The sequence below is a fragment of the Aedes aegypti genome, chromosome 3, assembly GCF_002204515.2.
Source record: "Aedes aegypti strain LVP_AGWG chromosome 3, AaegL5.0 Primary Assembly, whole genome shotgun sequence".
Lineage (NCBI taxonomy): Eukaryota > Metazoa > Arthropoda > Insecta > Diptera > Culicidae > Aedes > Aedes aegypti.
In genome coordinates this window covers 81985256-81999208 of record NC_035109.1, presented here as the reverse complement: position 1 = coordinate 81999208, position 13953 = coordinate 81985256, and the positions used below count along the sequence as shown (strand labels likewise).

General features: G+C 37.0%; 1 protein-coding gene across 12 annotated transcripts in view; it reads right to left on the bottom strand.

The window, feature by feature from the left end:
- Positions 1-12421, bottom strand: part of LOC5565987 — a 774815-nt gene extending 762394 nt beyond the window's left edge. For 5 of the 12 annotated variants that reach the window (XM_021855745.1, XM_021855747.1, XM_021855749.1 and 2 more), the window contains exon 1: positions 11354-12421. Coding sequence is in view for 1 of the 12 variants with exons in the window: in XM_021855755.1 (XP_021711447.1) it covers positions 11354-11355 (2 nt within the window). In the remaining 11 variants the exon portion in view is untranslated. The remainder of the gene's footprint in view (positions 1-11353) is intronic. The other 7 variants (XM_021855756.1, XM_021855748.1, XM_021855751.1 and 4 more) reach the window with 2 other exon arrangements.
- Positions 12422-13953: the final 1532 nt, after the last annotated feature.

Here is a 13953-nt window from a genome sequence, read left to right as displayed (position 1 = left end):
GAATTGAAGAATACCAGCTCTTTCAGACTTGGAGTTCTGATAATTTACTTGAAGTGTACGATTTGACAGATAACTTTGGATTATTCTAGCAAAGTATGTTGGATAATTTTTTTTTATTTTACAATCAATTCTTCATGCACTGTTCAACGCTTTTTCTATGTCAAAACCAGTAGAACAGCCGTAATACTTGTTGAAACGAATCAAATGTGTTACACGTAAAAATTGATGAGTGGTAGAATGTCCTTGTTGGAGTCCAAAATGTTCATTGTTGAAAACTTTATTCTAGTCGATATGGACCATATTTCTGTTCAAAATGACCTTTTAACTATTTGTTGGAGGGAAACAAGCTGGTTGGATATAGCTAGAAACTTCTGCAGGATTTTTGTCCAGTTTCAAAATTTGTACAATCTTGGCATTTTTCCATTTATCAGCCAAGAATGATAAGCTACTCTCTGCAAGTTTGATGATGTGAAAAAATCCACCATCGCTAAGGGCTTTCATATTTTTGATTTTTTTTTTTTTTTTTGATAATGTTCGCCCAACATTCAACAAATTTTGTACAGCTCATCCATACACCGCACCGTTTGTATCACTTTTTTGTTGTTGTAACTTTTTTGGAACGTGGAAGTAATAAAACCAACATTAACACTGATATGACATGTGATAATGACTCAAGTTGCTAATCCGATACTGCTATCCCGCAACGAAAACGTTAACAAAACTCGTACCCAGCTTTGAAGCCCGCTGAATAGCCCCGAACGGAGAAATGGTCTGCGTCCAGAAAGAACGTATAATTTGTAGCAACATTTCATTACTTTGGGACCATGTGAACGACTGAACCAGTAGTTAGCACTACCACCACAACAGTTGGGTTAGTTCCACTTCGGTCCGCAATGGTGGTAGGAAATTTGCGCTCCAAAAAACCCTCATCATGAACGACCGTGTAAAGGAAAAAACGGAAACCTGTTGCAACCCCGAATGAGATTTCAACACCACCCTCCGACATCATTACCACAAGACACCACCCCGGATTTGGAATTATGCGAGATAAGGAGTGTTTTGAAAAGAAGTCACAAACATTTCCAAACTTGGATTTATGATAATTAACCTGAAGTGTACGATTTGACAGCTAATTTTGGATTATACTAACAATGTATGTTGGAATTTTTTTTTTTTTTACAATCAAGTCTTCATGCCAAACACAGTCGAATGATTTTTCTATGTCTAGAAGAGCAAAACAAGTTCAATAAATACTTGTTTTAAAATTATGAATCGTGGTTTACGGCTAACCAGCCGATGATAGATGGACAAATTAATTTGAAGATTTGCGAAAAAGTTACACGTCTTCTCAGTGAGAATCGAACTCACGACTCCCTGATCTCTAGTTCGGGCGCGTTATCCCTACGCCATGAGAGGACTCATGTTCCGTAACCAGTCGTTTGAGAACATCGCGACCCATTGGAAGCCTACACAATAGAAACCTCAGCCAGTACAACCTAGGCAAATTTCCATTTGTCGTGAAAATATTCCATTTGATAACATTTGTTATATCTACCAACAATGATAACTTCCAAATCCATCTCCAAATCCAGTCAGGGTCCAATTAGAAAATTTTTGATTCTTAATTAAAAAAAACGTTTTTTTATTTCTTTTTGCAGATCCTGCCATATAATTTGTGCTAGTGTGTTCATCTTCCAATATATTTTTATATCTTGTATGATGATGTAATGAAAATCTGACTTCAAAAAAAAAATAAAACAAAAATAATAACATCAACTGCGCTCTGAGATATATCATTTAGAATGTTTGCAACTACTATTCGAAACACTCCTTATCTACTCTTGTGTCGAGGGAAGTATATCTTTCCCAGCTGGAGCCCCCAGAGCGGGTCGATGTGTGATGAAGATGCGATGATGATAATAGGTAATGACGATGATGATGATGCTCATTTTAATTTCATCAGAAGTCACAAATTCTGAACAGCAGCCGAGTTGAGATGACTGGCTTTGGTTCTGCTGGTGGATTTCCTACCATGGATACTGATCCCATGAATTTCGTTTGCGTTTCGTTGGAAGCATGTTTAAACAGACATAATTTTCGGCTAATTCGTTGGTATTCATTTTTACGGGTGAGCGACGGGGTAAGGATACGGATCATGAATGTATACGGGGAATATTAAAATTCATGATTTCAGAAGGATGGCCGAATTGAAAAGGGTTGCTGGGAATGTTGAATTTTGAGGGAATTGGTGTCGTTTGCAGAATGTGTGTTCGTTTGCGTAATGATTTCAAGCGCATGATGTACAGACAGAAGTACACATCTATGAGAATTCTGATGAAATTACACTACAAATTCTTTAGTAAAATCAAACAGTCGTACTGCACTTCTGCTAGTAGGCTTCACTAGAAATATTATGAAATTTTCAAAAGATTCTCAGAAAAGATATTTGGAAAAAAAAATCGGTATCTTTAGGAATGATTGCCGTATTTCTCAATGAATACTTGAAGGAGATCCTGAAAGAATTCATTTCTGGAGCATTCTCTGTAGCATTTGCTGGAGTAATTCTGAAACAGTTCTAAATAAAATTCTTAAAAATAAACTCATGAAAAGTTTTTGTATAAATTTTTGAAACTTACCATAGGAATCATTGGCTAGTTTTTACAGAAATATAAAAAAAAAATCAATCTACTTTTAAATATGAAAAAGACAACGTATATTAAAGGTATCGAAAAGAATCCTTTTGAGAGTTTCTAAATTCCTGCAAATGCCTCTATGAGACCAGGGGTAAAAATATCATGAGAGAATTTCCTCCAGAACAATTCCTGCATATTGTTTATTCTTAAAAAAACAACAATGAATACTAAAGAAGAGGCCCTGATCAGCCGTACGACGCAACTCTCGCAAGAGCGTGGTTAACTGTACACTAGGGTACTGAGGGAGTCGAAAAAATCCTCAATGGGACAGCACTGTGGCAAGTTGGTCAGGTTCCTTCCTTTCGGCACGTACGGCATTTCGGAAAACCGTACAATATACTAGCGAAATGCTTGCGGTTTCGACGCCATCTTCGATTGAACTGACAGCATCTGAGCGAAAAGAAATAGGGGAACTGTGGGTAAAATGAACAGGGGGGGGTAAAATGAACAGGTTTGTGTTTTACGGTAATTATGCTATAAATCTATGCAAAACATAGCACCATCCTTAATACTCAGATTAAGAAACTATTTTGACAACTCAAGCACGATCTAGAACTGTCAAAAGCTGGATAAGTAAACAAAAACAAAGTACGCCTCTTGGTTTTCTCAAATGATGTAATTTTTCACTCTTGGAATTTAAGGTTTTTATGACTAAAATCATCAAAAATCTATTGAACTGCGTAGCACATCATATCTATAAGGTTTTTATGATAAGTAGAAGGAAATTGAAAGTATTTTTATCTTTTAAATTCTTAGAACAAATGATTTGAATATGTTGATTCTTTGGAGGTAAAATGAACCACTCGAGATGGGGGTAATATGAACACCATGGCAGGGCGAATATTACCGGATTTTATTTTAGATGTCGAGAGTTTTCCTGAGAAAATACAAAGACAGACATCGGCAGCCATCGAAATGGTCGCAGCTTAACGTTCCATCGATTCCAGAATGTCTGTGAGATGCATATGCATTGTTCATGTACCAGATGCCGAGAATCATACCGCAACCCGTTCAAGTTAAATGGTGTTCATTTTACCCCCACTGCATATTCATTTCACCCCCAGCATGTGTCCATTTTACCCCCAGTATATGTTCATATTACCCCCATAGTATGTTTATTTTACCCCCAAGTATATGTTCATATTACCCCCGTTACATGTTCATTTTACCCACATGTTTGGAACATTGACTCTATGGAAAGAAATTTTCAAAACTACAATAATGTTGATAAAATTCTATTTCCATCACAATATTTCAACTTGTTACATGGCATAAACATCCTTCTTCAATTCTGAGCTATTGAAAAAGAATCTGACAGCTTCATAAGCAAGAAAACATGAGAATTGCTTAGGGTGTTCATTAGGGCCGTTCAAAATTTAAAAATGTTTGAGAATCCAATCTCCCATATGTTCCTTACCAAACTTACTATAAAAATAGTGTTCCGTTAAATTTTCAGCATTCTAGGTGGTGATTTAGAGGTGGCCCAAAGACAATGTAGGTTTGTATAGAAATTACTATGGAGAAATTTTGAGATATGTTCCAAACACGTTAGAACTATAATGTAGGTACAAACTTATTATCCCATAGTAAAAACTCATTCTTCAAACCATAAAAAGAAATTTGCTGAAGAGAGAAATTCAATCCGACGAATAGCAGAAGAGATATTCAAGAGTTTGTTTGCTATAATTTAGCTTAATATGATATTATAGCCCTAAAAACATGTACAAAAATCCCAAATAAAATTAGCTCAAAAAGGATTTGTTTCTTCAGCAACATCCTGCATTATGGTTTGAAGAATGAGTTTTCAATATGGGATGATAAGTTTCTACTTACATTACAGTACTAGCGTGTTTGGAACATTTCTCAAAATTTCTCCATAGTAATTTCCATATAAACCTACATTGTCTTTGGGCCACCTTCAAAACATCACCTAGAAAGCTGAAAATTTCACTGAACACTATTTTTATGGTAAGGATGGTAAGGAGCAGATGGGAGATTAGATTTTCAAACATTTTTAAAATCTGAACTGCCCTAGTGTTCATTTTACCCCCAGTTCCCCTATGCCACCCATTTTTAGGGAGTCCACAGAACAATTCTCCTGGAGAGAAAAAAAATACGCTCTTTACTTTAATTACAGAAAGGTATTGAAATTATTCTCATTTTTTTACTGAACACAGAACATTTTGCTGCACTGGTTTTTAAGAATGTATGTTACTTAAAAAATAAAATGAAATCTATATATAAATAAAAATGGAATGGTGTTTGTATGTCACGAAATGGCTCGAGAACGGGCTATCGGATTTCGAAAACTCTTTCGCAGTTATGTTCCTAAAGTGTTCCGACGTGTTTGTGCATATAAGAAGCACAGGATATCGAACGGGAAAGTTGAAAAAACAAGAGTGAACGGAACTGCCTTTTTGTACGGGGCGTTTCATGACGTTTTTCAACAGCCTACTTAATGGCAAAACAAAGTTTGCCGGGACCACTAGTTTTTAATAAAAAAAAAACATTTAAGCTTATTGGAATAAAACTATCTTATTTAAAATAAAAATAAATAACACAAGAGTTCTCATAATCTGATGCATCTGATTATAAAAAACAGATTGTGTTCACCCACGAAGAGTGGATCTTCTTCTTGAATTGCTGCACTGCTCCTTCTCTGGTCAGAAATGGATGTCAATTTTTTTCCTTGGCAACTGCTTTTGACATTTTGTCCCTTTCGACGTTTTGTCCTCTTCGACGTTTTTTCTTTCGACATTTTGACCCTAAACCGGATCAGAATCACACACACGAATCGTATTCGGACCGTCCAATGGATGTAGAGTAGACTGGCCCACCTTAGTATGGGTAAAAAATAAAGTTGTATAATTCCACGGGGCACCCGCCAGGATTATTCTTTATGGTTAGAGGAAGACTTCCTGAAAGTTTCAGCTCATTTGGTCGTTCCATGAGCTGGCGCAATTGAATTGAAGTTAATATGGGATTTTCAGCTCCAACATATAGGAAACAACACATCATCTCCTGTTTGAGTCAGGAAAATTGTTGATCGCGTTCAATTGACCCCAGAATGTCAAAAACACTACTTGATACTATAGCAAACAATATTGTAGAAGGTTGTATGATGATTAAAATTGATAAAGTTGGTGTTTTAACTATCTGAAGTAGATTTGCAATATTGCTTAGTATTCCTTCAACTTAGCTGGGTGGTAGCCACTAAGCGCATCATAGCCACCTATGACGCTGGGCGAGCTGCGGCACAAGGTTCATGCACATGTGTGATTGTACGGGAGTGCTGATCTAAGCCTAACTTTCAACAACTGAAAGCTTAATGAAAATGAGCTTAAATCCAGACACAACCTTCGGCAACTATGTTCATTAGCGTATCAACTAGTGAATTTGTCATTCTGGGCTCAATTGAACGCGATTCACTAGTGTACGAGACGAAACAGTGACATAGGGTCAATTTTCAATATATTTGAGACGAATATTCCATACAAACTTTGAATTGAATGCGCCAGCTGGGGGAGCAACCAAATGAGTTGAAATTTTGAGAGAGCTTTTTTCTTACCCTAAGGCACATATCTAGGGGGTGCCCCGTTGAATTTTACAACTTTTTTGTTTAAGGGCCAGTCTAATGTAGAGCAAGTAGCCAGTCATTGAAAAATACAAAGCAATACAACGAATGGCTGTAAAAGCCATTCAGATATTTAATAGGCGATTCTCAAAACAGTACTGAAAGGTGTTACTTTTTAGCACCCCAAATAGTAGCTCTTTTCAGTTCTGTTTCATTTGTTGAGAAAAGTAGGGCTAATTTTATTGATGAAAAGAATGCTAATAAGCAACGGAATAGCAAAAGATCCATTTTTGAAGGTAGGGACAAAATGTCGAAAGACAAAACGTCGAAAGACAAAACGTCGAATGCTGAAATGTCGAATCCCAAAACGTCGAATGGGTTAAAACGCCGAAAGGACAAAACGTCGAAAGCAAGAAATTTTCAAAAACAGTTTGGAATTATTTCCCAGATTTATTTTTCACATTGTGGTCGATAGGATAACGTATGGCACATAGCGAATTATTTATTCTTCCAGAAGAGAATCATTCTTCCAAGTAATTTTCTTTTTTTTCCTATTTACTCCTTTCGACATTTTGTCCTTTCGACGTTTTGGCATTCGACGTTTTGTTTTTCGTACACCTTACAGTAGACTGATGCAAATTTTGAAGTTTTTGCTCCCCTATGCTTAAACGATGTCAATTATGATGAAAATGATCCTCCCAAAATTTGAAGTGATTCGAAAGATATTTGACTGTGCACACGCCATTTGAAGTTTATATGGAGATTACTATGGAAAACGCCAATCTTTTGGGTTCAGCACTCTATCTCTTCGTCATAACATTTTATGGAAAAGTGAATACACTCACCTCATGTGAAAACTTCCCAGCTACAACTTTGCCGAAGATCACATTTTGATGGGACGTAAGAATAATTTGTTATTATAGATAATAAAGTCTATATCATGCTGAGATGATCATTCAACTACTTTCAGTGCAACACTGCTTTTTTGCTGTAGAACATAGTAGCCTGGATTACTTTGATCTATTCTTCCCGCCAGGAGTACCACTATTGCCTGCCGAACAGTTGGTGAAGCATGCTACATGCAAACCAACTTTATGATGATGAATAACAATTTATCCTGATGTCCAATCAAAAAGTGGTCTTCGGCAAAGTTGTAGCTGGGAAGTTTTCAAATGAGGTGAGTGTATTCACTTTTCCATAAAATGTTATGACGAAGAGATAGAGGGCTGAACACAAAAGATTGGCGTTTTCCATAGTAATCTCCATATAAACTTCAAATGGCGTGTGCACAGTCAAATTTCTTCCGAATCACTTCAAACTTTGGAAGGATGTTATTTACCATAATAAAAATCGATTAAGCATAGGGGAGCTAAAATTTCAAAATTTGCATCACTCTACCTTACAGTGTATAGAATGAATGATTCAAAAAACAAAAAACTTGTTTGTTTGATTCTGATCTGTATAAAAGAAGTCGCGTTATCAGTTTCAATAAGCAGAATCGGCGTATGCAGAAGAGATTAAAAACGAAGTGTTTGTGATGAATAAAATACATATTGCTTAATGCGATGTTGCAGACAGAAAACACGAACGTGAATCGATTAGTGTTAATGAGATTTGCTAAGCCCATGTTTTATTTGTTTTATAGTGCAGTGTAGTAGAGAAGGTGCAAGAGTTTTATTTTTAATTTTTTCCAGCAGGGGTGGCATGAGTTTGGCTATAAATGTGTTGGTGACTGCGTTAATATCGACGATCTCACGCGAGTTCTCCGAAGTGTTTTTTTTCATCTCGTCAAAAGTCAATCCACAAATAATAACCATTTATCGCGAAAACGTTTACTGAACGTATCTCATGGTACAACCCTTCCCATTTAAATTTCACAACATCTAATAACACTTATGGAAGGTCGTAGAGTTCTCTGCATCTTCCTTAAGTAGGGGTTCAATTTTAATCCGTTCTAATTCCCCAGCTTCCGCAAGGACGTGGCCAGGACAGCTCTCGACTGTTGGAAGATGCGTCAATCTTGTCTAAGAGTTAGAGATTAGTTCCAAATCTCTGACTTTGATAATGGACGGGAAGGGTTACATACAATCGTCTAGGACTGTACCACCTACAAATTTGTGCAAAATGCACAATCCCAATGCAAATATCAAGTCCTAAACGTTTGGTTTCCGAACTCTAGTATATTCTAATACCAGATACGCTAGGGCGTGGTAGAAACATTTTCAGAACATCATGTAGTACCATCATTTGAAATCTCGAAAAAATATATCCTGCTAAATCAGGACAATTTTATAATAAAACACAACAGGAATATATGTTTTTTTTATCCAGTTGTAAAAAATGTTAAACTTTCGATCGACAAGAATTTTGATCACTACTGGCATCTTGGAATGGAATTTCCAGGAAAGTTTATAACTGAGTAATGGCCGTAAATGTCTTTAGAAAGCTCTAATATAAGATCCCTTTTAGGAAATTCTTTAGGAACTCCATCATTGATTCCTCCCAAGTCCCTTCCTGATTCCCCAAAAATAATGCAAGGCCTCTATGAATTCATCCAGGAAGATCTCCAGATTTCGCAACCTACTAGAAATTCATCCTGAAGATCCTACTGGAATACTATCATGAATTATTATAGAGATTCCATCAAAGTTTTCTTAAAAATGACTTATGAATTCTTTATGATTCCGCCAAGAATTCATCCAGAGAATTCTTAAGAATTTTTTTATGTATTTCGTTTCTATAAATTCATCCAATATCTTCATGAATCCTCTCCTTTCATTTCTTCAAAAAAAAATTATATCATGTGATCTCTAAGCATTCAATAAAAAAAATAAAAGATTCCTGCATAAAATCCTCCCGCGATTTTTTTTTTTTTTGAAAACTCTACAAAAAAAACTCTTTGAATTCTAGCACGACGTGCCTCAAGAATGCTTACAGGAAATCACTCGTAATTTGACCAAGAAAGCTCCTCATGATAAATATTGAAAGCTTTTTGGAATTCCTCTAGGAATTTCTCAAGAAATCCCTTCAAAAATTCCAACTGTAAGGATCCTTCCAGAAATTCCTCTAATAGGATGCTTTCTAGGTTTGAATTACAAGCATCTCACATGAACGTTTTTTAAGGAATTTCTTGACGAATCTATGAAAAAATCCCTGGAGGAATACTGGAAAAAAATTCCAGACAAAATTACTGGAAAAGTTCCTGAAATGATTCTTGTAATAATTCCTGCATGAATCCTTGAAAATTTCTTGAAATTTGATCCATGCACTATCACGCGGAGACTAAGAAACTCTGTATTCCTACGCCCTACTACAGTATACGAAGTGATTACTCCTATCGATGCTAAGGACCCAGAAGAAAAGTTGCGAATAGGATGGTTAAACTCTTAAAAAGTAACCCTCACAGTTCTGATAGGGATTTTATTCACTTGTTCATGTCATATACTAGTGCAGCATTTGAAAAAAAAAATCACACGATTCTTTATCATATTGTTTTGACTCCTTCACTAATCATGCTGTTTAAAAAAAATCTGGAAAATACCTTGGATGAATCGTTGTTGATTTTTTCGGCAGAATCATAGAACGACATTCCCTGAAGAAATCCCTGTACAAATTGGTCAGTAATTGTTTTCGTCTTTTCACGGAATAGTTTTGAAAGAACAGTTGAACGTATTCCACAATAAATTTTACAAAAATGTTTGAATTATTTGAACTTTTTAGGAAGACCTTTTTGAAGAAATTTTTAAATATTATTTTTGAGAGTTTTGAAGGAATTTGAGGAAACCCTTAGAGGGTTTTCAGTTTAAAAATGTAGATTGATCTGGGGAGAATTTCTCTGGGAAATCGGTAAGAACATATTCCCATTTAAATCCTGTTTAATTGCTTATGAAAATCTAGCATAATATAAAAAGGAATTATCAGAGTATCACCCGGAAGAATCTTTTTTTTTTGTTTTGCAGGAGGTCGAGTATAATTTTTTCAGCCATTTTTTAACAAAATTTGAAATGTAAAAGAAATTGCGGAGAAATTTTCTTAATGACTTGTTGAAAGAACCTGAAGAGAAAATTCAGGAAGAGCCTCAACGGCAAAATTGGAAAAACTGTAGGTGAAACCTCTGAAGAATGTGTGGAAAGGATTCTTGCTTGATGAGCTCGGAAACAATTTTGATGAGACTCCTAGAATCTCTTGTACTATTGTGACGTTTGCAACATTTTAGATTTTCAATTGACACCCAGTATATTGCCGTAAGACGTAGTTAACGTCAACAAGTTTTTGGAGAGATCACTGGCAACGGAAAAAATTTAAGAATCCTCCATGAGAACTTTCTGAGGAACTTCTTGATTGAGCATGGGATATTCCTTGTGAGTTCTTTGGAAGATTTTGGAAGGATTTTTTTTTCACGAGATTAGAAAAAGAATGAATATTTTCCGTAGTGAAAATTGAAACTAACAAATATTAGTGATGTGTAGCGATATGAGACTAAATCACAAATAAATAAAATCTATACAAATCTATCTACGATGTTCGTGAAAATCGTGATTAAAGCGACTTACATTAATTCTGTAAAAAATAATTTGTTAGGCCCTCCATATGCCTTCTCCAGAAAAAAAAATCATAGCTAAGCCAAATGAGATCGAGTCCTCCTATTTTTCCCTACAGACAATTAGATATCTATAGTTTTTGTATTTAAATCTCGCATTTTACAAACCAAATCTCCCAGTTTTCATGTGGGAAAATCTAATACATATTCTTTAATAGGTCTTGTTTTGTTGGTGTCCACACTTTTTTTTAATAATTTGTTTGAAATCTAGACATTGTACTAAACTTATCGTACATGCACCGGAAACACTATCGTTGACACTGTTCAATAACCAATAATTAAAATTTCATTTTACATGATTAGATAAATTATCAATTCAACATGTTTCATGTCTATGCGAAAATGTTTTCCACGGTCATTGACAAAACTTTGCTGACATCCTATGTAACTTACATGGGTACAACTGTTTGAATTTTCAATGAAAGAAGCTTCAAAAACGTAACAGCAAGCGATGACAGGCACATTCAGACTGACAAAGGTACTCACATTTTGATCCAATTAGCTGTGCCAAAAATATGACTGCGTCACGCCACAAGGCAGAAGCACCACAGTTAAAACGTTTCACCACGGATGCTGCGAGCTGTAAGGACCGGCCGAACCTTCTTTATCGAACTTGTTCTCAAGGGATGGTTTCTCCTTCTCTATAGGATCACTGTTCTGTCTGTTCCTGTACTACCTTTTTCCCAATAATAACAATCTTCTCACAACTGTGTCACTTTGGTTCTGTAAGCACTTCCTACCCACCGGAAAGGGGATTTAAATATTCTCCCAGATACTGATTCACGTGGTACGCTGTTTTCCAGTGTTCAAGACCTTCGCCTTTTCTGGTTCGTTACCTGCGTCGAAAATCAAATTTCCTGCAGTCGAACTCGTCCCGAAGGTTCTATAAATAAACCCCATCCCATAAAAAAAATCTGTTTTCTCCCAATCGCGCACGTAAACTCAATTATCGCAGAAAATGTGTCAGTTTAGAAAAGGATCCGTTTTTGGGGATAAAACTCCTTACACACGCACAATTCTCGTCTAGAGGAACCCCGTAGAATGGCTTACTACCGTCGTATTGTTCACTTCGACTACACTCCACTCGACAACTCGTTTTCCGTCATTTGCCTCTGGACCATTTCGGTGCTAAGTATCCACTTCCTCTCTGAGGACGGTACACACAGAAATCATCAACTTGCCACAATTCTTTCCACACTTCTGCCACCGGAGGAGGACTTCATCTCAGCGACCGTATTAGGAACTTCATGTCTCTGTGGATATCTACATCTTAACCACTTTCTCACTACCAGTTGCTTCCTTTCTGTTCCCAACGCGGGACGAACCTTGGCAACTTGCTGCCTTTACACAAAAAAAAAACTCACCCCCAACCCTACTAGCACACTTCTTACAGGTGGTTTCCCAAGATCAACTGGTTGTTCTTCAGTGCTCAAAATAGCATCCCCAACTGGGCTCTCAACCTCGGCTATCTCTCTCACACACTTTTCCTCGGAAGGTCGACCACCAACATCCAACAATTCTCCAAACACGACTGAGCTCGAACGCGCCTCATATTTCACTTTTATATGCACGGACGCGAAAACCGACCCTCTCAGGACAACCACCCCCAACCCGGAGTTGAACCTTCCCCCGACCGTCCAGCTTCTTCCCGAGGACACCACTGGCTCTCACGATGGCTGGGAAAATCTACAGGGAATTCAGCGAGCAGCAACAGGAGGTTAATGGCTGCTTAACTGGATGGCGAAACCGTAACAGGTTGGCTCGGTAGATGCGGATGGATGGATTTATACCGAACGAGTATTCGGGTCGTCCTTCCATGCCGTGCACCTCCTCGGCACACCGGGAGAGGAAGCTCTGTGGAAGTGATTTACAAGTCCAACAGCACGCACAGGCGCACTAACACAGTGGCGGGAGCAGACACGCACCTATTCCGCACCTGTTGGCCAGTGATGGTAGGTCTGGTATTGAAAGTGCTGCCAGGTTCCGTTGAGGAATGGTTCATGAAATGTAATTTTGGGACAGAATTCGACTGATGATTATAAGGTGTTTAACCCCTCTTTCGGCAGCTTGTTTTTTTGTTACTATAAAAATTAACCAATTCGTCACGAATGTCACAATAATTGTAGAGTGTCACAAGTAAATAATAATAGTTGTAATAAAATATTCAAAACGCGATAACATTTTTGTTTCTCTATATTTTTGTACAATTTCTTACCAGTTTTCAATACAGTCATCTATTTTTGGAATCTGTGTCGATATTAACAATTGATCATCTGGTTTTGAAAATATTTTGATATTTCGATTTTCTGTGGCCGCCGGTGCCGCTGGTAACCGCCGAGTTGTGCACCCTATGTCAACCACTGACAATATCTTCTTCTTCTTCTTTCTGGCGTTACGTCCCTACTGGGACAGAGCCTGCTTCTCAGCTTAGTGTTCTTATGAGCACTTCCACAGTTATTAACTGAGAGCTTACCATGCCAATGACCATTTTTGCATGCGTAATATCGTGTGGCAGGTACGATGATACTCTATGCCCTGGGAAGTCGAGAAAATTTCCAACCCGAAAAGATCCTCGACCGGTGGGATTCGAACCCACGACCCTCAGCTTGGTCTTGCTGAATAGCTGCGCGTTTACCGCTACGGCTATCTGGGCCCCACTGACAATATGTCACTTGTGATAAGACGTCATTGGACTTGAATAAAAAACAAACCTAAAACGATCGGTACAGCGTGGAGTGTTTCTTGTTAAGCTATTTTCTATACTATAATTAAAACAACAGTAAGTGCTCAAAATTAGTTTCTTAACCTAGTCACGAACTAAGGAATGTAAAATTGTTGAACTTAACCCCTCTACCGGCAGCTTCATTTTTTACCGCTAAAAAAATATTCAAACACATATCTTTTTTGTTTCTCTATATTTTTGCACCATTTTTTCACAAGACCTCAAAAAACTCTTCTAGTTAAGAATCCATGTCTATAATAATCATTAGTGATCTAGTTTTGAAGATATTCCGATGTTCCTTGGGGGACCAATAGTCTCCATATAAAATGTATTTGGCGGCCATTTTGTTTTTGATAAATTTATC